The sequence below is a fragment of the Suncus etruscus genome, chromosome 9 (assembly GCF_024139225.1).
Source record: "Suncus etruscus isolate mSunEtr1 chromosome 9, mSunEtr1.pri.cur, whole genome shotgun sequence".
NCBI classification, from domain to species: domain Eukaryota; kingdom Metazoa; phylum Chordata; class Mammalia; order Eulipotyphla; family Soricidae; genus Suncus; species Suncus etruscus.
In genome coordinates this window covers 31,665,633-31,691,404 of record NC_064856.1, presented here as the reverse complement: position 1 = coordinate 31,691,404, position 25,772 = coordinate 31,665,633, and the positions used below count along the sequence as shown (strand labels likewise).

General features: G+C 45.8%; 1 protein-coding gene across 2 annotated transcripts in view; it reads left to right on the top strand.

Moving 5' to 3' along the window:
- Window positions 1-25,772, top strand: part of ATP9A (ATPase phospholipid transporting 9A (putative)) — a 109,900-nt gene that overhangs the window by 23,999 nt on the left and 60,129 nt on the right. Inside the window, exons 1-4 of one of the 2 annotated variants that reach the window (XM_049781312.1) lie at window positions 5,486-5,837; window positions 10,832-10,976; window positions 11,768-11,881; window positions 16,496-16,604. In XM_049781312.1, coding sequence (XP_049637269.1) covers window positions 5,836-5,837; window positions 10,832-10,976; window positions 11,768-11,881; window positions 16,496-16,604 — 370 coding nt within the window. In that variant the 5' untranslated portion in view covers window positions 5,486-5,835. Of the gene's footprint in view, window positions 1-5,485; window positions 5,838-10,831; window positions 10,977-11,767; window positions 11,882-16,495; window positions 16,605-25,772 lie in introns of those variants that run through there. The other variant, XM_049781311.1, reaches the window with a different exon arrangement.

Below are 25,772 nucleotides of genomic sequence, written 5' to 3'. Positions count from 1 at the left end.
AGAGCCAGGAGTAACCCTGAGCAGTCAGGTGTGGCCAAACAACTCCCCCAAATTAAAGTGAGTTTTGTTATTTTTTATTTCACTGGACCTCACACATTGGTGCTTGAGGAGTAGTCTAAGCTTTGTGCTCAGGGGACGAGGCAATACCCTGAATCAAATGTGGGCCTCTTAGGTTCACAGTGTATTTTCAGCTCATAGAGCTCTCTGTTTACAAACATTTTATTTTATTGTTTTGATGTTTTGGGGCCACACCTGATGGTGCTTAGGACTTATTCCCGCTTCTATACTCAGAGATAACTCCTATTGGGGCTCAATAAATCCAGGGTTCAAACTCAGGTTGGCCACATGTAAGGCAGATACCCCACCTTCTATTACAAACATCTTAAATGAGGATCCCAATTCTCACATATTACGTCCACTAATAAATGAATTACCATGATACAGGTCATGTCCTAAGATGATGATACATTTACATGATATAGGAAATGTCCTAAAGATATCGTTCTATGCCATGTCATTCCATGCTACTAAAAATCCATTTTATATTTCCTTTGTGAGAGTATTTCTCTCTAATACCCTCTTAGGAATCTATGATCTCATCACGCTTTACTGCTGCTGTGACTGTCTGACTCACATTGTTGTTGATGTGGTGACATTGGGGCAGGCCCAACAGGCTCCCATCAGGCCATGCTGCAGCCATCTTCAGCATGTGGGCAGAGCTGGGCCAGCCCCACTCTGGTTGGTCAGTGGCCAAACATGCCACTTCCTCAGAGCAAATCTCAGTCCTGTTTCCTACCCCTGCTCTTGCTCACTGTGGCATCCTGTCTGCTGGCAGCCAGAGGAGCCTCGAAAATGCAGGGGCAAGGGTCCTGCTCAAGTGCTCTTCTACCAGAATAAGGCCCTGGGTTTGATCTCTGGTATTCTGTGCCCCTCTCTCCTGCTCCTACAATGTTGGGTATAGCCCTGGTGAGCCCCAGTACCACCAGCCACAGCTCTCCCTGCCCCAATCTGGTGAAGTATTGCTGGGTGTGACCCTCATTTAAAAAATGTACCTCAAGGGGCCGGAGAGATAGCATAGAGGTTTGCCTTGCATGTAAAAGGACAGTGGTTTGAATCCTGGCATCCCATATGGTCCCCCGAGCCTGCCAGGAGTGATTTCTGAGTGTAGAGCCAGGAGGAACCCTTGAGTGCTTATGGGTGTGACCCAAAAACCAAAAAATAAATAAATAAATAAAAAATAAAAATAAAAAATGTACCTCTAGGGGCTGGAGAAATAGTACTTGCTTGCCTTGCACATGGCTGGTTTGATTTTGACCATCCCATATGGTCTCCCAGCACCATCTGGAGTAATTTCCTGAGTGCAGACCCAAGCATCATGATGTGTGGCTTCAAAGCAAAAAAAAAAAAAGGTAAAAATTGTAAGATAGTACAGCTGATAGGGTACTTGCTTTGAATGCAGCCAGCCTGAGTTCAATTTCTGGCATCCCTAAGTCTCCTGAATACTGTGGAGTGACCCTAAGCACTAGTCTCAGCCCAACTTAAAAAATAAACCTACAGGCCAGAGGGCTTTGGGTCCCTTGCAGAGCTTAACACAGGCCCTTAACATGCTGAGCCCTGACCTTGTTCTATCACACAGAGCCTAATGTAGTCCCAGGTACCCTCTTAAATGGCCCCCAAATAGAAATAAAAGCATGTACATGACATGCCTCCCAGCTGCGCCCCTTTGTCTGTCTGGACTTCTTGTTCCACCAGTGTGTTGCTTGGTTCTTCCTTCCCATTGCCCCTAGTATTGTAGCTCCTCTTGCCCAGGCCCTGTGATATTGGGGTACTCACGTACTGTGCATCTCCATCCCTGACCACTGATCAGGTGGGAACCCTGGGTGTGCAGAGGCAGGTAAGGGTCAGGTCCACTACGGGCAGTAGTGCTAATCTGTCTTTTTTTGGGGCGGGGACATACTCAACAGTTCTCAGAGGTCATTCCTGGCAGTGCTCAGAGGACAATATGGGATGCCAGGAATTGAACCCTGATCAGACACATGCAAGACAAATACCCCACTTGCTGTATTATCACTCTGGCCTCTCACTTAATTTATTGCTTGCTTTTTGGGTCATACCAGGTGATGCTCAGGGGTTACTCTTACCTTTGCACTCTGGGATCATTCCTGGTGGTGCTTGGGAGACCATGTGAGATGCCAGAGATCAAAATCAGGTCAGCCATATGCAAGGCAAATGCCCTACTCGCTGTGCTATCTGGCCCCCTGCCTGTCTTTTTTTTTTTTTTTTTTTTTTTGGTTTTTGGGTCACACCCAGCGGTGCTCAGGGGTTACTCCTGGCTGTTTGCTCAGAAATAGCTCCTGGCAGGCACGGGGGACCATATGGGACACCGGGATTCGAACCAACCACCTTTGGTCCGGATCGGCTGCTTGCGAGGCAAACACCGCTGTGCTATCTCTCCGGGCCCGTGCTTGCTTGTCTTAATGCTGTTGTGACATGTCAGGAAACAGTGGTGCTGGGAAGTCCTATTGACTGTGAATTGAAAATGGGTGAGCTGCAGCCTGTGTAAGGTGCCAATAAGATGCCTGTCCAAGGAGTGAAACTTCTTTTATAAGCAAAGAGACTTAAAGTCCTTATTGTATTCGGGTGCTACTGTTTGTGGCACAGTGCCGGGATCAAACCTGGAGCTCCTGCATGCAGGGATTGTGCTGTACTATAGTTCTCTGAGCATCTGCCTGGCTATGATACCTTATTTTATCTTGATCTAAATACCCAGTTTTGTAATGTAAGGGGGAGGAAGGAGAAGTCCTCTGCCTTAATACTTAGTGTTTGAGTCTAGCTAACAGTGCACTGGAAAATCATAATAAAAGTAACTGGGAAAGGGGACCAAGGGGGCGGAACCATACGACAGTGTGTAGGGCATTTTACTTGAACATGACTGACCTGGGCTTGATTCCTGGCATTTCTTATGGTTCCCTGAGCACTGCTAGAGAGTGATCCCTGAATACAGAACCAGAAATAAGTGCTGAGCACTGTTCTCTCCATCTCCCCCACCCCCCAGAAAGAGAAAAGTAACCTTGAGGGCTAAAAGGAGAGTAGAGGGTCAGAAGGTAAGGTACTTACCTTCTGGGTTTGATCACCAGCCACACACATAGTCTGGGAATAACTCTGAATGCAAAAGCAAAGAGGAAGCCCACCAGCCCCTAACCAAATAACAGCAATAAAGAAATAAAAAACAAGCACATACACTTAAAAAATAGGATGGGTTGGTAAGCAGAAGGGGAGAGTCCATGGAGAGGAACTTGGTCATTTGTGCTGAAAGCTTATAGACACTTTGAGGTGATCCCCCAAGGCATACTATCGCAAACCTAGAACACATTATCATGTTCAGCTGAAAAGAACCCACCCTGGTCAGCCCAGTCAGCGGAGACACAGCATGAAAACCCATCCTAGTCAGGGGAAACACACAGCCTGAGCTTCACTTTCCCTAAACCCTCAGGGAAGTTTCTGTGTTTCTGGAAGCATCTACATGCTGTTATTTCCTCCAACTCTCAGGCACAGAGCATCCAGAACATAACATTCAGCTGTGCTTTGAGGTGTAGCTATCTTTTTTTTTTTTTTTGGTTTTTGGGCCACACCCTGTGGTGCTCAGGAGTTACTCCTGGCTGTTTGCTCAGAAATAGCTCCTGGTAGGCACGGGGGACCATATGGAACACCGGGATTCGAACCAACCACCTTAGGTCCTGGATCGGCTGCTTGCAAGGCAAACGCCACTGTGCTATCTCTCCGGGCCCGAGGTGTAGCTATCTTTTAATAACCCAGCTTGCTCTCTCTTAACTTTTTTTGTTTGTTTGTTTTTGGCTCATACCTGGTGGTGCTCAGGGGTTACTCCTGACTCTGTGCTCAGAAATCGCTCCTGGCAGGCATGGGAGACCATATGGGATGCCATGTTTTGGGATTCAAACCACTGTTCGTCCTGGATTGGCTTCTTGCAAGGCAAATGCCCTACCACTGTGCTATCTCTCCGGCCCCTCTTTCTTAATTAAAAACAAAAAACGAAAAACTTTTGGCCACTCTAAGCAGTGCTCAGAGTTTACTCCTGTTCTTTTGTTGTTCAGTGATTACTTCTGTTGATGCTCAAGGAATAAGATGGGCTGCCAGGGATCCAACCCCTTGCATACTCCCTACCCATTGTACCATCTCTTTGGTCCCTGCATGTGCTTGTGCATGAGCATGTGTGCACAAACAGACATACACACACACATTTGGAGGACCATACCTGGCAGTAGTCAGAGCTTACTCCTGGTCCTGATAAAGGGATCACTCCTGGCAGTGCTCGGAAGACCATGTGGGATGGGAGCGACTGAATCCTGGGTAGCCATGTGCAATGTAAACACCCTACCCTCTGTGTTATCTCTCTGTCTTCTGCTCTTCCTAATATTCCTTGTGGACTTAAGTGGTGCTCAAGTAGCCCAGAGTCCCCTTCCAACAGATTTTGGTACAACTCAATGCAATGGTGTGAGGCTTGTGGTGTTGTTAAGGCTCTGTGGAGCTGGGGATTGAAGCCAAGGTCAGTACATGCCAGGCAAACACCCTAAGCACTATACCATTTCCCTGATCCTCGCCCTCCCCCCTCTTTTTTTTTTTTTTTTGGTTTTTGGGTCACACCCAGCAGCGCTCAGGAGTCACTCCTGGCAGGCTCGGGGGACCATATGGAATGCTGGGATTCGAACCACCGTCCTTTCGCACGCAAGGCAAACAACTTACCTCCATGCTGTCTCTCTGGCCCTCGCCCTCCTCTTTTAAAGACTGTTGGGGGTACCTTTGTCCCTTGTTTGCAGCCCCCTTCAAGGAATAGTTGCTTTTTAGCCTTTGTTGCCCACCCAGAAGGAACAGCAAATATCCTGCTACTTGGTTCTTTCATCAGAACCTTACTTCTACAGCAGAAATAACAGGAACAGAAAGTGCAGAGGTTTAGGAACTTGCCTTGCACATGGCTAACAAACCTTGGTTGAATCCTTTGTATCACATGTGTCCCCAGCCTCCTCCTAACATCCTCAGGAGTTATTCCTGAATACCAGCAGGTGTGGTTTGACCACCTTCTCTGTTTCTCCTCTCACCCCCCAAAGAAGAAAGAAATCATATAAAGTGAACCCACATGGGACCAGAGAGTACAATGGGAAGGGCACTTGCCTTGCACATAGCCGACCTGGGTTTGACTTCCAGCATTATCATTGGTTCTTCCAGCACTGCAGTGAGTGATCTCTGAGCATGGAGCCAGGAGTAAGCCTGGAGCACTGTCAGGTGCAGCCACAAAACAAAATAAAAACAAAGTGAGTCCACCTGGCAGTAGGTGGCTCCCTTAATTCACCTTTTGGCTTCCTTGAAAGTTAACCGAGGGAGCCATCGCGACAGGATTATTATGGGCTGGCGGGAGTTGGCATCTGCCCAGAGAGCCGGGTGCTTCCGGCCTTCATTCATTGTTTGCTGGGGAGTGCCAGCAGCCTTCAGGCTTGTGGGTGCAGCTGGTCTTTGGACTGATCCGAAGGGTCCTCTTTGCCCAGATGAAGGGATGAAGTAGGGCTAGGAGAGAAGCAGGTGCTTTTCCAGTGCACCTCCAGTTTGGAGCGGGCAGCACTGCCTTACCGGAACGAGGATGCTATTTTTAAGAGGGCGGAGAGAGAGTTGTGTTTCATCATGGAAAATTTGAGTGTCTCAGTGGGCAGCTTGCTGGCTGGCTCATCTTAGGAGTTCTGAAGCCCAAGGACTGAGCTGGCTGGGCATTGTCGCCTTTACCCCAGCAGAAGAGGGGAGGAGGCGGGCCCTCGCCCACCAGCAATTATGTAAGTTGTGATCTCCAGGCTGTTTGGTTTCAATTTTCTTTGCTCTGCTCTGGGCTGGGATTCTCTGCCAGGTGAATCTGTGGTGGGATGTTCTCAGCAGCTCCTAACAGCAGGCAGGAGGGAGACCTTTATGGGGAGTTCTCAGTGATGCTTTATTTTGTTGGAGCTGTCCTGGGAGGGGGTGATCTAGGAATGCTGTGCTCATGGGCTGCTTCCTCTGCGCACATCCAGGTTGGGGGAAGGGTATGGACAGTGGGTATGTGGACAACTGGCATGTTATGCCAGGCTGATCTGAGTCTCCCTGGCATGTTCCTCCAACGTGCTGCTAAAAAGGAGATCTGGGGGTGGAGAGTCTTTCCCCCTTTCCGTCATAATTTCCTGGTAACCAGCAATGTTAACAGCAGGGTGGAGAAAGGTACCACTATAGAAAGATGGGTGTTAAAGCCAGGGAGATAGTACGGTGGGTAGGACCTGCCTTGCACACAGCAATCCCTGGGACCCCATACAATCTCCTGATTCCCACCAGGAGTGATTCTTTTTTTTTTTTTTTGGGGGGGGGCCACATCTGTTTGACGCTCAGGGGTTACTCCTGGCTATGCACTCAGAAATCGCCCCTGGCTTGGGGGGACCATATGGGACGCCGGGGGATCGAACCGCGGTCTGGTCCATCCTACGCTAGCGCTTGCAAGGCAGTCACCTTACCTCTAGTGCCACCTTCCCCGCCCCAGCAGGAGTGATTCTTAAGTGCAGGGCCAAGAGTCAGAAAGCCCTGTGCACTGCTGGGTGTGGCCCCAAAACAAACAATAGAACAGAAGAGTAAATTCAAGGAAACACAGCATTACTTTCACCCTGGCTGCACTTAACTGCCTCATTTTTCTTTCTCTTCCTCTCTACTTTAAAATGTACAAGTATTACAAATATTTGAAATTATTCTGCACTGTTCCATCTGTTTCTGTAGATATGTATCCCCGTAGCATGGCTGTCATGAGAGAAACCAGATATATGATGGTACTCCTCTGTATGCTCTCAAAAATGGAATGAATTGGGGCTGGAGAGATAGCATGGAGGTAGGGTGTTTGCCTTGCATGCAGGACAGTGGTTCGAATCCTGGCATCCCATATGGTCCCCGAGCTTGCCAGGAGCGATTTCTGAGCTTAGAGCCAGGAGTAACCTCTGAGCGCTGCTGGGTGTGACTCAAAAACAAAACAAAACAAAACAAAAAAATCCTGCCTCATTTAAACAACTTATTATTTTTTTTTTGTAATAATGATTACAGTCGTTTGTGCTCAGGGCTTGTTTCTAGCTTAGCACTCAGGGAACCTATAGAATGTCAGGGGTTGAACCTGGGTCAGCCAGGTGCAAGGCAGCTAGTACCCTGGACTATTGTTCTGCCCTATTTTTAAATTTGTAAAATTTTAATTTTAGGCAAAACAGTTATAATATTAGAGCTAATGGCAGGATTTCTGCAGAAATCATACCAGTACTGTAGCACCCACCAGAGTATCCTCTTCTTTCCACCACTACCCCAGGCCTCCCACTCCCCAACTTATTCTCCAATTTTTTTTTTTTTTGGTTTTTGGGCCACACCCTGTGACGCTCAGGGGTTACTTCTGGCTATGCGCTCAGAGGTTGCTCCTGGCTTCTTGGGGGACCATATGGGACGCCGGGGGATCGAACCGCGGTCCGTCCTAGGCTAGCGCAGGCAAGGCAGGCACCTTACCTCCAGCGCCACCGCCCGGCCCCCATATTCTCCAATTTTTATGCTTTATGATTGACACTAGAATACAAGAAGATTTATTTTGACAGCCATAGAGTAAAAATATCAACATGCCTCAGAGATGGAGTGATAGGGAGAGCAGTTTTTCTACATCTCTGCATTTGTATTTTAATTGAGTAAAAAATAAATACTAAGCCTCTCTGGGAATGACCTATTTAAAATACTTCTTCTTTTTTTGTTTTTGGGCCACACCCGGTGGTGCTCAGGGGTTACTCCTGGCTGTCTGCTCAGAAATAGCTCCTGGCAAGCACGGGGGACCATATGGGACACCGGGATTCAAACCAACCACCTTTGGTCCTGGATCAGCTGCTTGCAAGGCAAACACCGCTGTGCTATCTCTCCGGGCCCAAAATACTTCTATTTTCTTGGTTTTTGGGCCACACCTGGTGGTGCTCAGGGTTACTCCTAATTCTGCACTCAGAAGTTGCTCTTGGCAGGCTCAGGGGACCATATGGGATGCCTGGGATTAAACCTGGGTCTGTCACCGGTCATCCATGTGCAAGGCAAATGCCCTAATGCTGTGCTATCATTCTGGCCCCAAAATACATTATTATTTAGGCATAATAGCATAGTGGTACAACATTTGCCTTGCACGTATCTGACCCAGGATAGATCTGGGTTTGATCCCTGACATCCCATTTGGCCCTCCAAGCCTGTCAGAGTAACCCCGGAGCACTGCTGCAAAAAAAAAAAAAAAACTTTATTTAAAAATTTTTGTGGGGCCGGAGAGATAGCATGGAGGTAGGGTGCTTGCCTTGCATGCAGAAGTATGGTGGTTCGTATCCGGCATCCCATATGGTCCCCCGAGCCTGTCAGGAGCGATTTCTGAGCCTAGAGCCAGGAATAAGCCTTGAGCGCAGCCAGGTATGACCCAAAACCAAAAACAAAACAAAACAAAAAATGTGTGTGTTTGTGTTTTACCACACTCAGAAATGGTTGGGTTACTCCTGGCTCTGCCCTCAGGAATCACTTTGGCTGGGTTACTCCTGGCTCTGCCCTCAGGAATCACTTTGGCAGTGCTTGGGGGACCATATGAGATGCTAGGGATTAAACCTAGGGAGTCTGTGTGCAAGGCAAGTGTCCTACCTGCTGTACTATTGTTCTGTCACAAATTATTATTTAGTTTTGGGGCCACACTCAGCTACACTCAAGATTTACTCCTCTACATTCAGTGATCACTCCTGAGTAGAGTTTGAGGGACCAGATGGGGTGCTAAGATCAAATCTAGGTCAATCATTTGCTAGGTAAATTCCCTACCTACTGTACTATCATTCCAGTCCATTCTCTGCTCCCTTGAACCCTAAGACAGAAAAATAAAGACAAAAACATGTTGCCCTTATTTGCTCTGTATGTGTGTACTTTTTTTTTTTTTTTGGTTTCGGTGCTCAGGGGTTACTCCTGGCTGTCTGCTCAGAAATAGCTCCTGGCAGGCACGGGGGACCATATGGGACACCGGGATTCGAACCAACCACCTTTGGTCCTGGATCGGCTGCTTGCAAGGCAAACGCTGCTGTGCTATCTCTCCGGGCCCTGTATGTGTGTGCTTTTAAAAAAAATCACATAACTTCTTTGTTTAAAATTCTAAACTCCTTGTTTTAACTAAGTTGTTGATAATATAGTTTTTTCTGGCACTTGGTGTTCCAATACCAATCTCACCATTAGTATAACTTTCCCTTCACAGCCCTCCTCCCCAAGCCTGCCCCTATGACAGCCACAATTTGCTTTAGATTGCTTGTTACAACGGATAAGACACAATGGTTTTACTAAAGTCATTGTCTGAGAAACTTGTGTTACTGTTTTTGCTCATTGAGCCTAGTGAGCTGCTACAGAACTTTCCCATCTAATTTGCTATGTTCCTACAAGACTGTTAATACTGTGAAATTTGGAGGCATATTTGACCATGTGTTCTAAGAGCCATGAAACTAGGATGATTTAGCAGCTTAGCATCTCTCTCAAATTATTCATGGAGTTGTGTTGCTGGGCCTTTTATATGTTGAATGTAGGTGGTGTACTGGACCTTCCCACAGGATTCTTCTCCCATCTTGTGAAGACTCCAGACAGCCTAGAGACCCAGTTTACCTGGGACAATTCAGCACTAGGAGATTAGTTGTAGAACTGTTAATCACATAACTTTTTTTTTTTTTTTTTTTGGTTTTTGGGTCACACCTGGCAGCGCTCAGGGGCCACTCCTGGCTCTGTGCTCAGAAATCGCTCCTGGCAGGTTCTGGGGACCATATGGGATGCCGGGATTCGAACCACCATCCTTCTGCGTCTAAGGCAAATACCTTAACACTGCTGTGTCTCCAGCCCCAATCACATAACTCTTACTATTATTTGAACCCCCAAGGTAGTGCTTTGAGTGGCAGAAACATTCCTGTACTCCTCGTCACTCTGCCAATCGGTCAGATGGTTCTATATGGTCCCTTGGCATAGTAGTGATGCTTAGTTAACCCCAGCAGTGCTGGGAATGGCTTTGGTCCAGACCAAGTGGTACTGGGAAGCGCATGTAGTGCTGGGAAATGACTGGAGTCCCTGCAGCGTATATGTCTTTTTTTTTTTTTTTGGTTTTTGGGCCACACCCGGAGGTGCTCAGGGGTTACTCCTGGCTATCTGCTCAGAAATAGCTCCTGGCAGGCACGGGGGACCATATGGGACACCGGGATTCGAACCAACCACCTTTGGTCCTGGATCGGCTGCTTGCAAGGCAAACGCCGCTGTGCTATCTCTCCGGGCCCCAGCGTATATGTCTTTGACCACTGAGCATCTCAATGATCCCAACTCTTATTATTTTTAATTAGTATGGTGTTCCTAGGAGATCCCAAGATCCCAAGGATTCTCCTGGTGCCATACTCAGTCAGCCAGGCTGGTGGCTCAGGCAAGATACAGTAGGCACAGAGCTTAAAGATGGCAGGCGTGGGGGCCGGAGAGATAGCATGGAGGTAAGGCGTTTGCTTTTCATGCAGAAGGTCATCAGTTCGAATCCCAGCATCCCATATGGTCCCATGTGGCTGTCAGGAGCAATTTCTGAGCATGGAGCCAGGAGTATCCCCTGAGCACTGCCGGGTGTGACCCAAACCCCCCCCCCCCCCCACACACACAAGCAAAACAAAGATGGCAGGTGTGGTCTCGAGGTGTGGGTATGGCCTCCAAGCCTTAAGGTTTGGCTATCCTCTCTATCTGTGGCCATGGCCTTGACTGTGGACTTGTCTCCCTACAGGTGTTGTGAATGGCTGAGATGCTGTGGTGGAGGGGAGCCCAGGCCCCGCACTGTCTGGTTGGGGCATCCGGAGAAGAGGGATCAAAGGTACCCTCGAAATGTCATCAACAATCAGAAGTACAACTTCTTCACCTTTCTCCCTGGGGTACGTATGAGCTGCTTGGTTTTCTGGGAGCACTTGCAAGATAAGCCCTCAACTTCTTTGCTATCTCTCTGACCTCTGGAAAATTTTTGCTGATAATTATTCCACTTTAATTATTCATTTTTCTTTTTCTTTTTTTTTAATTTTAAATCTGGGCCACACCCGGAGGTGCTCAGGGCTCACTTCCTGCTCTGCGCTCAGAAATTACTCCTGGCTCAGGGGACCATATGGAATGCCGGGAATTGAACCCAGGTCCGTCCCGGGTCAGCCGCTTGCAAGGCAAATGCCCCACTGCTGTGCTATCTCTCTGGCCCCTCACTTTACTTCATGTTTTACTACCATAGTCACCCCATACTAGCTTGTACAATTCCAGGGTTGTGGACCTGCACATCTTACCCCAAAACATATCAGTTAAATACCTTTTTTGATGCAACATGGCCCTCTAAATTTTTTTTAGAAATAACATCTATTAATTTCAGTACTGTAAAGAAAAATCATTGTCGATTTATTTTTTCACTGTGTGGGTGTCTGCCATGGGATTTTTCTAACCCCATTTACTTTCAACATTGTAGGACTATAAGCTTCATGCATTTTAAAGTCTGGAACTTTGTGCTTCTGTATTCATGTTTTTGTTGTTAACTGTTCCAAACTACACAGAGCTAGGGAGGCTGTGCAGTGCCTGAGATGCAACCGGGGGCCTTGGCTGGGAGAATGTTCTCGAATTCTTGCTTTCCCCACTTGGACCCCTTCTTGGGCCAGCCATGATTCTCCCTTTTCTCTTTTCTGCCTTCCAGGTGCTATTTAACCAGTTTAAATACTTCTTCAACCTCTACTTCTTACTGCTTGCCTGCTCCCAGTTTGTTCCTGAAATGAGACTTGGAGCCCTCTATACCTACTGGGTCCCCCTGGTGAGTAGACGCTTCTCCTCTGTTCTGGGGGTCCAGATCTGTCTCTCAGTGGAGGTTCTGACCTTGGCATTTGAGAGGGAGATGAGACCCTCAAGCTCCCATATAGGGAGCCCCAGGATTTCCTTGCTGAAGTTCCCATTTCCTCTGGTATTGAAACCCAGTGCAGGGGGCAGAACAGTAGTACTGCCCTGCGTTTGGCTTGCATGCAGCCAACCTGGGACAGACTAAGGTTCGATTCCTGCCATTCCATATGTTCCCCCGAGCCTGCCTGGAGCAATTTCAGAGTGCAGAGCCAGGAGTAACATGCCTCTGGGTGTGCCCCCCCAAACAAAACAAAACAACCAACAGAAAGATACAAAAAGATAGTTCAGGGTTAAGGCATTTGTGTGATTTGACTGTGTTGACTGATGTTGGTTTAGTATCTTGTACTGCTTTAGGTCTGCTGAGTTATAACCAGGGTTATTCCTGATCACAGAGCCTGGAAGAGCTCCTGAGCACCACTGGGTATAAGTCAGCATTCCTTCCCCCCCCAAATATTAACACTTCACCCAGTTTGGGGCCGGAGAGATAGTACAGGGGTTAAGGCACTTAACTTGCATACAACTAATCCCCATTCAATCTCAATGACCACAATTGCTTCTCCAAGCACTATAATGAGGTTCCCTGAGCACAGAGCCAGGAATAAGTGCTGAACAATGTTCAGTATGGCCCCAAAACAAAATAAGAAGCAGAAAATAGGGGCCGGGAAGGTGGCGCTAGAGGTAAGGTGTCTGTCTGCCTTGCAAGCGCTAGCATAGGACGGACCTTGGTTCGATCCCCTGGTGTCCCATATGGTCCCCCCAAGCCAGGGGCGATTTTTTTTTTTTTTGGTTTTTGGGCTACACCCGGCGGTGCTCAGGGGTTACTCCTGGCTGTCTGCTCAGAAATAGCTCCTGGCAGGCACGGGGGACCATATGGGACACCGGGATTCAAACCAACCACCTTTGGTCCTGGATCGGCTGCTTGCAAGGCAAACACCGCTGTGCTATCTCTCCGGGCCCTGCCAGGGGCGATTTCTGAGCGCACAGCCAGGAGTAACCCCTGAGCGTCAAACGGGTGTGGCCCCCCCCCAAAGGAAAAAAAAAAAAAAAGAAGCAGAAAATAGAATCCGAGACAGGGGTCTCAAACTCAATTTACCTGGGGGCCGCAGGAGGCAAAGTCAGGGTGATCCTTGAGTGCAAAGTCAGTAGTAAGCCTTGAACATTGGGGGGTGTGACCCAAACAACTAAAACAAAACAAAACAAAAAAAGATTCCTCTAGTTTAGGGCAAGGCCACAAAATGTTGTACGGAGGGCCACAAACGGCCCATGGGCCGCGAGTTTGAGACCCCTGGTCTGAGAGATAGTACAGTGACTAGGGTGCTTGCCTTATATGTGGTTCTATTCCCAGCACCCCATCTGGTCCTCCAAGCACTGCAGGAGTAATCTCTGAACACAGAGCCAGTATTAAATCCTGAGCACTGTGGGACTGACCCCAAAACCAATCCCCACTGAGTTAAGCAGCTGTTGCTAATTTTAAGCTGCAGGAAGTGTTCAGACCAGTGGTTGGCACCCACTGCTTTAGCTCATGGAGTGTGTGACCAGATAACCAGCACCCCTCTATGCTCACTCACCCTGGCCTTCTTCATTTTCACTCTCCCCTTTGGTAAAGCATTGTTGTGTGTCTCCTCTGTGCCAGGCTGTTGCTAGGTGTGGGGTACAGCAATGAGCTTGTGAGCTACTTCTTTCCCATGGTGAAATGTGCCGTGAAGGCTTTGGAGTAGGACCCAGGAAGAAAGAGGGAGTTCCCAGGCACAGTGGATGTTAGTGGAATGGTTCATGTGGGATGAGAGGTATGGCTGTCTAAGCCCAGGGATCAAGGAGGTGATGATAGGAGAGCAGGGCTGGGAAGGCTGGGCATCCTGGAATCTGAGATGCAAAGGCCCTCTGGTAGGTCTATGCTTGGCATTTGGAAGAACAGAAAGAAACCCTGTGTGATGAAGAAAAAATTAGGTGTCTCCCTTAGTAGCCTAATTTGTGTCTCCAGATGGAGACTTACAAAATAGAATTGCTGCTTATATCTCTGTAAATCATGCTTAAACAGACACTCCATGCATAAGCTATTTTATATTAGTTGAAGATCACACCTATCTGTGTTGAGGACTTACCCTGACACTGTGCTCATGAATCACTCCTAATGGGGTTCAGGGGAATTGACCTAGGTCTGCTGCATATAAGGTAATTTCCTTAACTTATACTTTCTGTGATTCTGCATAAATTCTAATACTCTTTGTCATTCAAAGAAGACAGATTAAAGGAAAAACATCACAAAAAGGATGAGATCTTTTGTTCATTTGATTTTGGATTTTAAGCTACACCCAGCTGTGCACAGGGATAATTTTTGGCTCTGCACTCAGGAATCTTCTTCTGTCTTCTGTCTTCTGGCAGGCTTGGGGACTATACAGGATGCTGAGGATTGAACCTAAATTGGCTGGTGTAAGGCAAGGGTCCTCCCCACTGTACTATTTCTCTGTCCCCATGAGCTTGATGTCTCTTGAGCTCTATTCCAGTTGCTAGATTTCTCTTCTTTCTGTAAGTATATCAGAGTGAGAAACTCCTTTGGAGACAGCTGAAATAACCTGTAAATGATATATAGTATATTTTTAGATAACATATAAAGGAGTTATAGTTACAGATGCTATTGTCTCCCTAGAATTAAGTATAAATGTGCTGTGCTTTGAGTTGCCTGACGTTCATCAATAGCCCTATAAGCTTTAGGACACAGAACATTTATACCACTTTAGAAAATCCTCATGCCTCTTCTGACCCAAAACCCCTCTCCCTTGCCAACCAGGGTGTATGTGCCTGGTGTGTGTGTGTGCCAGTAATGGAACCTAGAACTTTACACATAGAAAATGCAACTGGTGTTTCTATTTTCCTCTTTATGTTGATGTTTATCTTTTAGGCCACACAGTGCTCGTGGGCTACTTCTGACATAGTTCTCTGTGGGCCTTATGTGGTGCCAGATATGGAACCTGGGTTGGCTGCATATTGGTAGCAAGTGTTTCCCCATAGTACTGTCTCTCTAGCCCTAAATATGTTTATATATTTCCATTATTAAAATAGGGAGTATTAGGATGAGGATGAGGTTACCCCATCCAGACTCCTTTCTTTTTTGGTCATATCCAGTGGTGCTTAGGGGTCATTCCTGGTGGACTTGGGAGGCCATATGGTGTACTGGGGATCAAAACTTGGTCAGCTGTATACAAAGCAAACACTTCACCTACTATCTCTCCAGCCCCATTTCTTTCTTTAAAAATTTTTTTTTGGCTGTTTAAGTCACACCTGGCAATGCTCAGAAGTTCCTTCTGGCTCTGCACTAAGGAATTAATCTTGGTAGTGTGCACAGGGAACTATATGAGATGCCAAGGATTGAATCTGGGTCAATCACATGCAAGGCAAGTGCCCCACATGCTGTACTATCTCTCCAACCCTCATTTTCTTTCTTTCTTTCTTTTTTTTGGCTTGTTTACTTCTATGCAGAGGGGTCTGGCCAATCAGTTGAGAAATTGTCACAGGACACAATCTTTGTAGCTGTTCATGAAAATATCAGAGAAGGCATTTTGAGAGGGCCTGTCCCCTCTGCACCTGTCAGAGGGAAGAGGAGAGCAGTCATTATTCAGTCTTTTTACCCTCTACCTGGCTGGTGTAGACAGGGGCTGGGTACATGCTGTGCTTTTGTGGCATAGGTGCATAGGAGGGCTTGCTTGTGACATTGGGGGGGGGGTGTCACCCTGGCATGTGCATTTGGAGATGGCAATTGGCATGTGGATAGTTCTTTTTTTTTTTTTTTTTTTTTTTTTTTTGGTTTTTGGGCCACACCTGGCGGTGCTCAGGGGTTACTCCTGGCCATCTGTTCAGAAGTAGCTCCTGGCAGGCATGGGGGACCATATGGGACACCGGGATTCGAACCAACCACCTTTGGTCCTGGATCGGCTGCTTGCAAGGCAAACGCCGCTGTGCTATCTCTCCGGGCCCGCATGTGGATAGTTCTGAGGGTTGAACTCAAGGCCTCTCACTTGCTGGACAGGTGATCTTTCTGAACTTTCCTAGCCCTGATGTCCATCCTCCTTTGCCTCTTCCTGGGCTCCTAGAATGTGGAGAGAGTGATGTGGGAGAGCTGGAACCATGGATCTGAGTACTGGACTCTTGCATTCCTGTCTGCCTTCAGTTTTTTTTTTTTTGTTTTGTTCTTGAGCCACATCTGGTAGAGCCAGGGGTTACTTCTGGTTTGGCACTCAGGGATCACTATGAGGGGACTATACGGGGTGCCAGGGTTTTTGAACCCAGATCTGCCACTTGCAAGAACCCTACCTCCTGAACTATGTCTCCAGCCTCTCATGATAATTCTTTGCCAAGGATCCCTGTGGGGATCCCTCATCTGGTGTGGTGCAGGAGGGCTCCAACAGAACCTGCTGCTGTTGTGGAGGGAACCAGCTTGAGTGTATTCCCTCTCCTCACTCCCCAACAGTCCTTTGTCTTTACTGGCCCAGGGCCCCATTGTCACCCTCTCCATCACTCTCTGGTCTCTTTACAGGGCTTTGTGCTGACCGTCACCATTATCCGTGAGGCTGTGGAGGAGATACGCTGCTACATGCGTGACAAGGAGGTCAACTCACATGTCTACAGCCGGCTAACAGCACGAGGTCAGATTCTAGATGGGCAGTCAATCATAGAGTTCAAGGCCTGGCTGGGTATGGCTGTGTGGGTATTCTATTCCCCTAGGAAATTGGGGGTGAGGTCACCTGGGACACTTGAGAGTTTGGTCTTAGAGGCTGAGTTTGGTTCTTGGCACCAGCCTGCTCATTGGCATCCTGTTCTTGGCCTGTGTTTGTGTGTGTAGGGGCATGGTTAGGGCATCAGAGCACTCCAGCTGTCCATTTGTTTTTGGGCTATAACTGGTGGTACTCAGGGCTTACTCCTGGTTCTGCGTTCAGAATCGCTCCTGGCAAACTAGGGCAACCATATGGGATGCCAGGAACTGAACCCTACTCTGTTTTGGGTTCACAGCGTGCAAAACAAATGCCCCGCTGCTGTGCTATCGCTCTAGCCCCAAGGCAACACATTTCTGCTCACAGTACTAGGCATGCACAGCTTTTGTTTTGGGTTTGGGGGTCCATCTGGTGGTGTTCAACAACCAGTTTCTGAGTAAAGGAGAGGAATTTATCTGAAGCCAGAAATTTAGTCAGTCAGGCACAGCGACATCTAACATCCAAAAGAACCAGATTTGGAACAGTATAGGGGGTCAGATAAGGTGGAATGGCATTGAGCTCCTTTTGCCCTGTGTATTTCTTCTGCCCGGGTCTTTCTATCATAAACTCTGCTCCAGTTAGTGTGTATGTTGAAGGGCATCAGATGTTGTGTGTGTGCTTGTGTCTTGAACCAATGGGGATTCCCCAAGAGAGAATCTTGGTGGAGACCCAGTATTGGGAGTATCTCTAAAATACATTTGCCACCCTGGGGGTCAGAATTCAGCTAGAATTTTCTTTCTAGGAAAAAAAATGTCAGCTTGATATGTTTAGACTTCAGAAACAGAACAATGGACATTTTAATAAATTCCCCGAGGTGCCAAGGATCTTTTGTTTTGGTGCATTTGAATAGATCTTCAGAGTTGGTGGTCTTAAAAAATTTGCAATTCTCTATGAGGGGGGATTTAGAGAAATGCTTTATTCTTGCTAAACTACTGTATGTAGGGCACTTTGCTATTTAAATGAAAAACAAAACCAAAACAGCCCCACTATAATCTTTGTGAAGGCAGGTGGTCTGGGCTTTCCGTGTGGGTAATCAGAAGACAGCCCTCTCTAAAGGGAGTTTTGTGTGTGCGAGCTTATGTCCATGTGTGTGTGTGTGGCTTGTGTATATTAAATCTCCCCTAATAACATATTCTTACTATAACATTTAAAATGCTTGGCAACAGACAAAAGCCCCTTGGGAGCGGGTGGGAGACCTCTTTAGAGCAGGAGGAGGGGCCCGGGGGCTTCTATTCACATCCCTGTCCAGCCGCTGACCCTTCTTTGGTTCTTTTCATATTGCAATTGCTTTTCCCGTGAGTGATTTTTCTCCCCTCCCCTGCAAACCCCCTTTTCAGCCCCCGCTTTAACTTCTCCCTGTTTTTGAAAAGATCCTAAGGAGAATTGGCAGATGGCTCTAGCATTAAAGACTTGTCTTCCTTTGTTGCTCTCCATGGAGGCCAGAGAGTCGTATTATCATGCCAATGCAGGGTCTCTGGAAGAGAGAATAGACTCAGGAATATTAACCCGGGCTTGAATTTTGCAATTTGTTTGGAAAGCAGTGTCTCCAACCCCCACCCAAGCATAGAATCTGATTGAAGGGTGAGGGAGGTGAGGCAAGTTATTTGATAAATATGGGGGTTGGGGTAGGGTGGAGGGGTGACCAGGGTAGAAGCCTAAACTGGAAGATTTTAATTTTATAAATTTGGTTATTTTTGTTTTTGTTTGGGAGTCGCTCCCCACAGCCTGGCTCTGTTCTTAGGGATCACTCCTGACAGAGCTTGGAGACCCCATATGTTACCATGGATCAAGCCTGAGTTGGTACAGTACAAGGCAAGTGCCTTAACCCCTGGTATTATTTCTCTGGTTCTATCTTTTTTTTTATTTTTTGGTTTTTGGGTCACACCCGGAAGCACTCGGTGGTTACTCCTGGCTCTATGCTCAGAAATCGCTCCTGGCAGGCTTAGAGGACCAAATGGGAAGCCAGGATTTTTTTTTTTTGTTTTTGGGCCACACCCGGCGGTGCTCAGGGGTTACTCCTGGCTGTCCACAAGTTCCCAGATTGTAGTACATTATAACATTTCTTAGCAGTACACAAAGCAACCTAAAGCCATGAGATTTATGTGACTCCTTAAACATTGAAGGCATAGTATTTTTTTATATTTTCATGCACATACATATTAGTTTAAGTTAACATCAAAAGTTTAAGAGGTTTTTTTTTTAAGGGTTAGTCAAAAGGGCACAGTAAAAACAGTGTTAGAGTGGCAAATATTGTTTACATAGGCCCACCAAAATATGGGGGACATGGAAAGGAAAAGCCTTGGTCTAAATACAAGGAGACCACTACCCCTGAAGTTTCCTGGCATAAGACCAACTCTAGGCTCCAGGCAAACTAGTTTATTCAATACAAGTCATTGTCTGTAGTGCCAATACAGTTTTATTTTTCACGAAGTCCTATTGTTGGCATCAGGTTTCTGTATTGAAGATCCTGGAATCTGCACATCCTATGTTGAAGTCAGGCTGGTGTGGAGTATCCTCTAGTTTCACCTCACAATTAAGGGGCAATACAGAAAGCCCTGTCCAGTAAGCAGGTCATTGTTGTTGTTAAGTCTTCTCAGTGTTAAGGGAAGTCTCTTTTGAGTAGGTCAATGTCAGAGCAGCGATAGGGTCTTCCTTGGTAGAGGATTGCCTCCAGGTGATGTTATAGACAACCTTGGATGTTTTGTAGATGTCTTCTCTAGATCAGGGGTGAATGGAGAATGCCCATTCTTCTGAGTGATGACCATTCTGCTTCATATTTTTCCTAGAGATTTTATCACCCTAGAAGTCATTAAAGCAGGGGTCTCAAACTTGTGGCCCGCGGGCTGTTTGTGGCCCTCTGTACAACATTTTGTGGCCCACAGCCGGCCTTCAAATATCGGAGTTCCGTTTGGGGTATGCAAATGTTTAATGCGATTTTTTTTCTTACTAATGCGATTTTTTTTTTTTTGTGTGAATATTCAGTAAGCGAAATCCCTTATGAGGCCCTGCCTCACCCTGACTTTGCCTCTTGCGGCCCCCAGGTAAATTGAGTTTGAGACCCATGCATTAAAGGGAACGTGGTCGAAGATCAATTTTCTGTAGCTACTTCAGGCTGGCAAGGGACTGTAGTTTCAATTTCTAGACAGGATGAAATCTCATATTTTCCTAAATGAGCAGTTAACTGGTTTACTTCTGCAGTCTTGACACCTGAAAAAGGATTAGATTAATTAGGTAGGGGAATATTACTTAGCCCAGTCAGGTCCTGGAGCAGTAAATGGAACAACTTGAATGGCACAGCTGTCCTTATTGTCTGTAATGATAGCACAAATTAAACACCAATAATTAAAGCATCATAGTATTATTAATAAACACAGCTTTGAGTTACTTTAGTCAGACTAATGCTTGCATTTGCAATTTATGATCTGGTCTAGTACAACTAGTAAGAACATTTTCACATAAGTTACTTCAAAGAAGTGGGTTTTAAGTTAGGCCCACTAGAATTTTAATTAGCTACAAAAATAGTTTTTCTCTTTACCTTTACCTTGTACCTTGCCAGATATTTGAATAACTTTTGGCTTTTTCCTTTTGCACAATATACAGCATTGTTGGAGAAATATCCATCTGGGGCACCCCCACTACTTACAGAGCTTTTCTGAGGATAGGTTGTAGACAGAGCAAGTTTATCATGTCACAGTCACTCAGGTTTGGCTGATGAGTTGGTCAGTTCAGCATGATGATCTTGAGGATGGCTGTGGGCATCTCACCCTCTTGCAGGAACATCCAGAGGTGGCCTGTCTATTCTACTTCTCTTCAGATTTGGAAGAGACTGACCTTGAATCCTCTTCTCTTGAGACTGAGGGTAGAGGTGAGAGTAGGGCCCACAGGCTGTGGCCAGTTAGTGCTGCTTCAGAAACTCCTAGGAAATCTCCAGTTTCCTTACTCAGGCCATTCATCTCAGTATCTTTTCGGTCTTCACAGTAAAATGCTTAAGGGTGCCTGCTTGTCACACCACCTCAACTCCAATTATTCCTCTGAAGAAGGGCTTTGGGGTCCCCTCACTAATTTTAAGATTTCTTGTCTGCATGGGGATCACTCCTCCATGCAGAGAGGAAAGCCATCTGCTTGTATCTTGTGCAAAGCAACATGATGCCGTGACATAAAATGGTACTGAAAGGTTCTAGGAAAAGAGAAAAGGCAAATATTACTAAACCAAATAGAAAATAGAAGTTTACTTAGTCTTCTGGCCTTGGTTTATAGGCAGAAGGCATCAGCAGTTTACATTACACAAATTAATTCTAAATACCAGGAAGAATGCTCACTACTTCTGGCAGATTTAGACTTTTAAAGAATTTATAATTAACAATCACCAATTTTCAAAAACTTTTAAACTGAACCTTAATGATTCTTTTAAATTCTTGACTATTTTCCTTAAAATTAGCTTTTATTTTTTTTTATATGTTCATAAGATTTCTTACTAACCCATTCTTCACTCAATAGCATGAAAACACTATAACATGCTTAAAACATTTGCACTTTTTTTATGTTAACCTAAAGGCATATCAATAATAATCATTTAGTTTGATTATACAGATTTTTCCTAGTACACATTTTTAATTTTTTTTGCACATCCTTAAACTTTCTGCATTCAGCCACTTTCCTTTCTGCATGCAAGGCAAATGCCCTACCTCCATGCTATCTCTCCGGAACCTTCTCTTTCTAACTTTTTCACTCATCCTCTGGGGCAGTCTTGCTGCCAACGACCCCTCGTGCACCCAACTTAGAGCCAGCCTTTTTAAAGGATTAGCTCCAAGATAACCGTCTAGAACCCAGCACTTGGGCCCTAGGAACAGAAGCTATAAATTGTTTACTGCCAATTTGGAACCACTTTGCTAAATATTCTCACATCTAGCAGGACCAAATTTCTCTCATGGCACTTATTAAAGATATTTTACACAGTTATGTTGATTTCTTTCTTTTTTTTTTTTTTTTTTAGATATTTACAACCTAGTACCATCAAAATTTTCACATTAAAGCTATTTTAAGACCCACTATTAAGTTTGGTTAGATAAGAAATAGAATTCAATTGCTTTAACAATAACATGCATTTCACAAAATGAACAATATTGTTTTAAAAAAAAACCCACCATGCTCAATTTTTTTTTCCTTTTTGACTCCCAGTCTTTAACTAAATAAAGACTTTCTTACTTAGCTCCAGTCCTTTCTTTGATTTTTTTTTTTTTTTTTGGTTTTGGGTCACACCCGGCGGTGCTCAGGGGTTACTCCTGGCTGTCTGCTCAGAAATAGCTCCTGACAGGCACTAGCTCCTGGCAGGCACGGGGGACCATATGGGACACCAGGATTCGAACCAACCACCTTAGGTTCTGGATCAGCTGCTTGCAAGGGCAAGCACCGCTGTGCTATCTCTCCGGGCCCTTTTCTTTTAAAGGACCCACTGGAATTACTCTGTCTATACCCACACCCCTCCCCCCCCCCAGCCAGATGAGTCTGGGAAGACAATAAATAGCCCCTGCCTTGGGGCTGGGTAAATTCCTTTTTTTTAGATAAACTCCCATCTCTCCAGGATGGGGAGTTAAAAAAAGCACTTTTTTTTCTTTCCAGCCAAAAAGCGGCCAGTTAGCCTTTGCTCCTTTCTCTAGTCACATGTTCATCTTTTTTCTGGCCTTAACTAACACATGGCAGGAAAGCTGAGTGATTGCAAAGTCCAGAAATTCTCCAGGGAAAATTTATCCCTGATGGCCATTGAGAAATCTGGGGTTTACAATCTCCAATACCCTCTGCCATGTCCCTAGAATAACAAAGCTGGCTTAACACACAATTTTTGGCCTAAGGAGAGGTAGCATTTTTCTAGAGTTTCCCTCCATGTTTAAATCAGACAAAGAAAACACAGAACACAGAACCACAGACAAAAAACAGACAGATTGATGACAGACTGACAATGGCGCCACACTGGAACATTCCCAATAAATGCATTTCTTAACACTTTTAACCTTTAGAGTCAAGTCATTATGGAATGACCCCCTAGCTGGCCATCCAACCTTAAAAGTGGGCCACTCTGCTACACAGGTGGTTTGCCACTTTCCTTTCTTGATGACCAGGGAACGATTTCGTGCGCGAGTCCTTCTGACCAGTGGTCCAGAGTAAAAGACAAAGGGGTGGTTTGCTGCTGACCCATAATGGGAGAAATAGAAAATCAAAGGAATAGATGAGGGAAAGATGGGAGGGGACAAAGGAAGTGAAGAAAGAAGAGTTCAAGGAGGGGACGGAGAGATAGCACGGCGGTAAGGTGTTTGCCTTTCAGACAGAAGGTCCTTGGTTCAAATCCCGGCATCCCATATGGTCCCCCGTGCCTGCCAGGAGTAACCCCTGAGCACTGCCGGGTGTAACCCAAAAACCAAAAAAAAAAAAAAAAAAAAAAGAAGAGTTCAAGGAAATAAAGCCAACACACAACCTACACACTTACACAAAAGAGAAAACAAAAATCTCAAAACAAAGATCTCCAATGAAAAGAAATAGGGTTCACCATGGCAGCCCGGGAACGTCTTCCCGCTGTGGCAAAATCGAACTCCTGGGGCGCCTCCAGGGTCGTGACCTATAGTTTTTGAACCCATCAGTTCACTACCACCCGGAATCCACGTCGAGTGGGGACTCTCAAGTCCTCAGTCACACTACCATTCCCCTGTTTCTATTTCCAACACACATCAAATCATGACCAAAAACACAAGACACACTGCTATTTCCAACACACATCAAATCACGACCAACAACACAAGACACACTGCTTAGAACCCACCGAGTTGTCTGTTCACTACCCCGCTCCAGACAGATCAAGGACTCCTGGCTCGCCAAAATGAAAGGCTCGGTAGTCCAGATGCTGCTCTGATGCAGAGAAATGAAGAGACAGTCACTCAGGCAAAAGCTCAAGTGGGTTCTTTATTCTGGCCAGCCAGGGTCCAGTGCCCATCCAGAACCAAACAGAGGCAAAGGACCACGTGGCTTTCTTTGTTCATCCTTATATACCATGAGAAGGGGAGAGGGGAGTGGGGGTAGGGATGATTCCCTTATAAGGGCATAACATCCGCTGAGACATTCTAAGGTAGCACATGAGCTTAGGGTTGGTATAAACTTCCTTTTTAGGACAAAAAGGGTTAGATACAAAAAGCAGGTATAAGCATAGAAAATTACAGAATTCTGGTTACAAAACCTGACCTTTAAGTTCCATGAGCTATAGCAGTGGGGGCTGGTGTAACTAGGTGTTGACTTCCCTTTTCACTAGCATACTGTTCTGTTGCTTTTTTCCAAGTACAGACTCTTGTTTCCATTTGAAAGGGATACCTTCATTTTTCAGCTTAGGTTTCTTTTTGTTGGGGGGGGGGGTATTTGTATTTGTTTTTGTTTTTCGCTACACCCAGCAATGTTCAGAGAATCACTCCTAGTTGTGCTCAGGGGATCACATGGGATGCTGGTAATCAGATTTGGATCTGCTGCGTGCAAGCAACCTCTCTATCCACTGTATAATCTCTCCAGCCCTTCAAGATCCACTTTGGACCATTGTTTAGGTTTGTAATTATTGTGATTACATTTTCAGATCTAAGAACATGGTTTTCTTTGTGGGAGGTAAATCCTGGTAGAGTGCATGTGGGGAAGTGGAATAGTGTAAGATGAGGCACTCATTAAGGGGAGACACTTAGCTAGTAGTTCATTAGTAAAACTGGGTTCCTAAACTCATCTATCCATTTTGTGTTTAGGATATGTTCAGTTCCAACAAGGGAGACACTAAAATATGCGTTAATTTTAAAAAATGTTTTAAGGTCTGGACAGATAACATGGAGGTAGGGCATTTGCTTTGCATGCAGAAGGTCGGTGGTTTGAATCCTGGCATACTAGGTGATTCCCCAAGCCTACCAAGAGCGATTTTTGAGCGTAGAGCCATAAGTAAAACCCTGAGCGCTGCCAGTTGTGGCCCAACCCCCCCCCCAATTTTTTTTAAACAGGGACTGGAGAGCTAGCACAGTGGTAGGGCATTTGCCTTGCAAGTGGCCAACCTAGGACCAATGGTGGTTTGAATCTCGGTATCCCTTATGGTCCCCTGTGCCTGCCAGGAGTGATTTCTGAACAGAGAACCAGGAGAACAGAGAACCTGAGCATCAGGGTGTGACCAAAAAACAAAAAAGTTTTAGATAATTTGGGGAGCTAAACCCAGCAGTTCTCAGAGCTTACCCCTGGTCTGCATTCAGTGATCATTCCTAATAGAGCTCAGGGCACCATTTGTGGTGCCAGGGACTGTACCCTGGTTGGCCACATGCAAAGCAAGTACTCTGTACACTATGCTCCTGCCCTCTAGAATATTTTAAAAATATTGAATCACATTAGTCATCTTCTGATCTTGTAACAAATGATTGAACAACCTTTATGAAGGATTTCAGACAAAAGTTTAGGAAGCAAAGAAGCCTCCTTCCCAAGGCCCTCCTTATGATTCAGTGCATCAGTCTAAATCTTATTTAAAATCTCTTGCCAAACACTGCCAGATATGATATTGTTCATTGCAGATCCATTAAGGTTCCTTCTTCCTTTCAAAGTACTCATTTTACTTGAGCACAATCATTGATGAACTGATCTCTTAAAAACATAAAATGGACCAGAGAGATAGTGCCATCAGGTTAAGGCATTTTCTTTAACGATGGCTAACCTTGGTTCTATCCCTAGCATCACATGATTTCTGAGCACCACAGGAGCAATTTCTCAAGCACAGAACTATGAGGAGACCCCATGTTCTGTTCTACCACCCCTAAAAATTATTTCCCTGAAAAGAAATCTCACTTCAAATCTATAAGTTATCATTCCCAAAAAGCATTTCAGATTTGCAAGGGACATTGGACTATTCATCATTATTGGGCACAGGAAGAAGGGACAATCATTTACATATTTATTATAAAGCCTCTTTTGAGTCAGAACTTGTTGAACTCTAAACTATAACTTACACAAAGGCCTCTGGGCGTGGCTGTGGGGCTTATCTCACTTTCCAACCTTTTTTAGCCTGTTTTC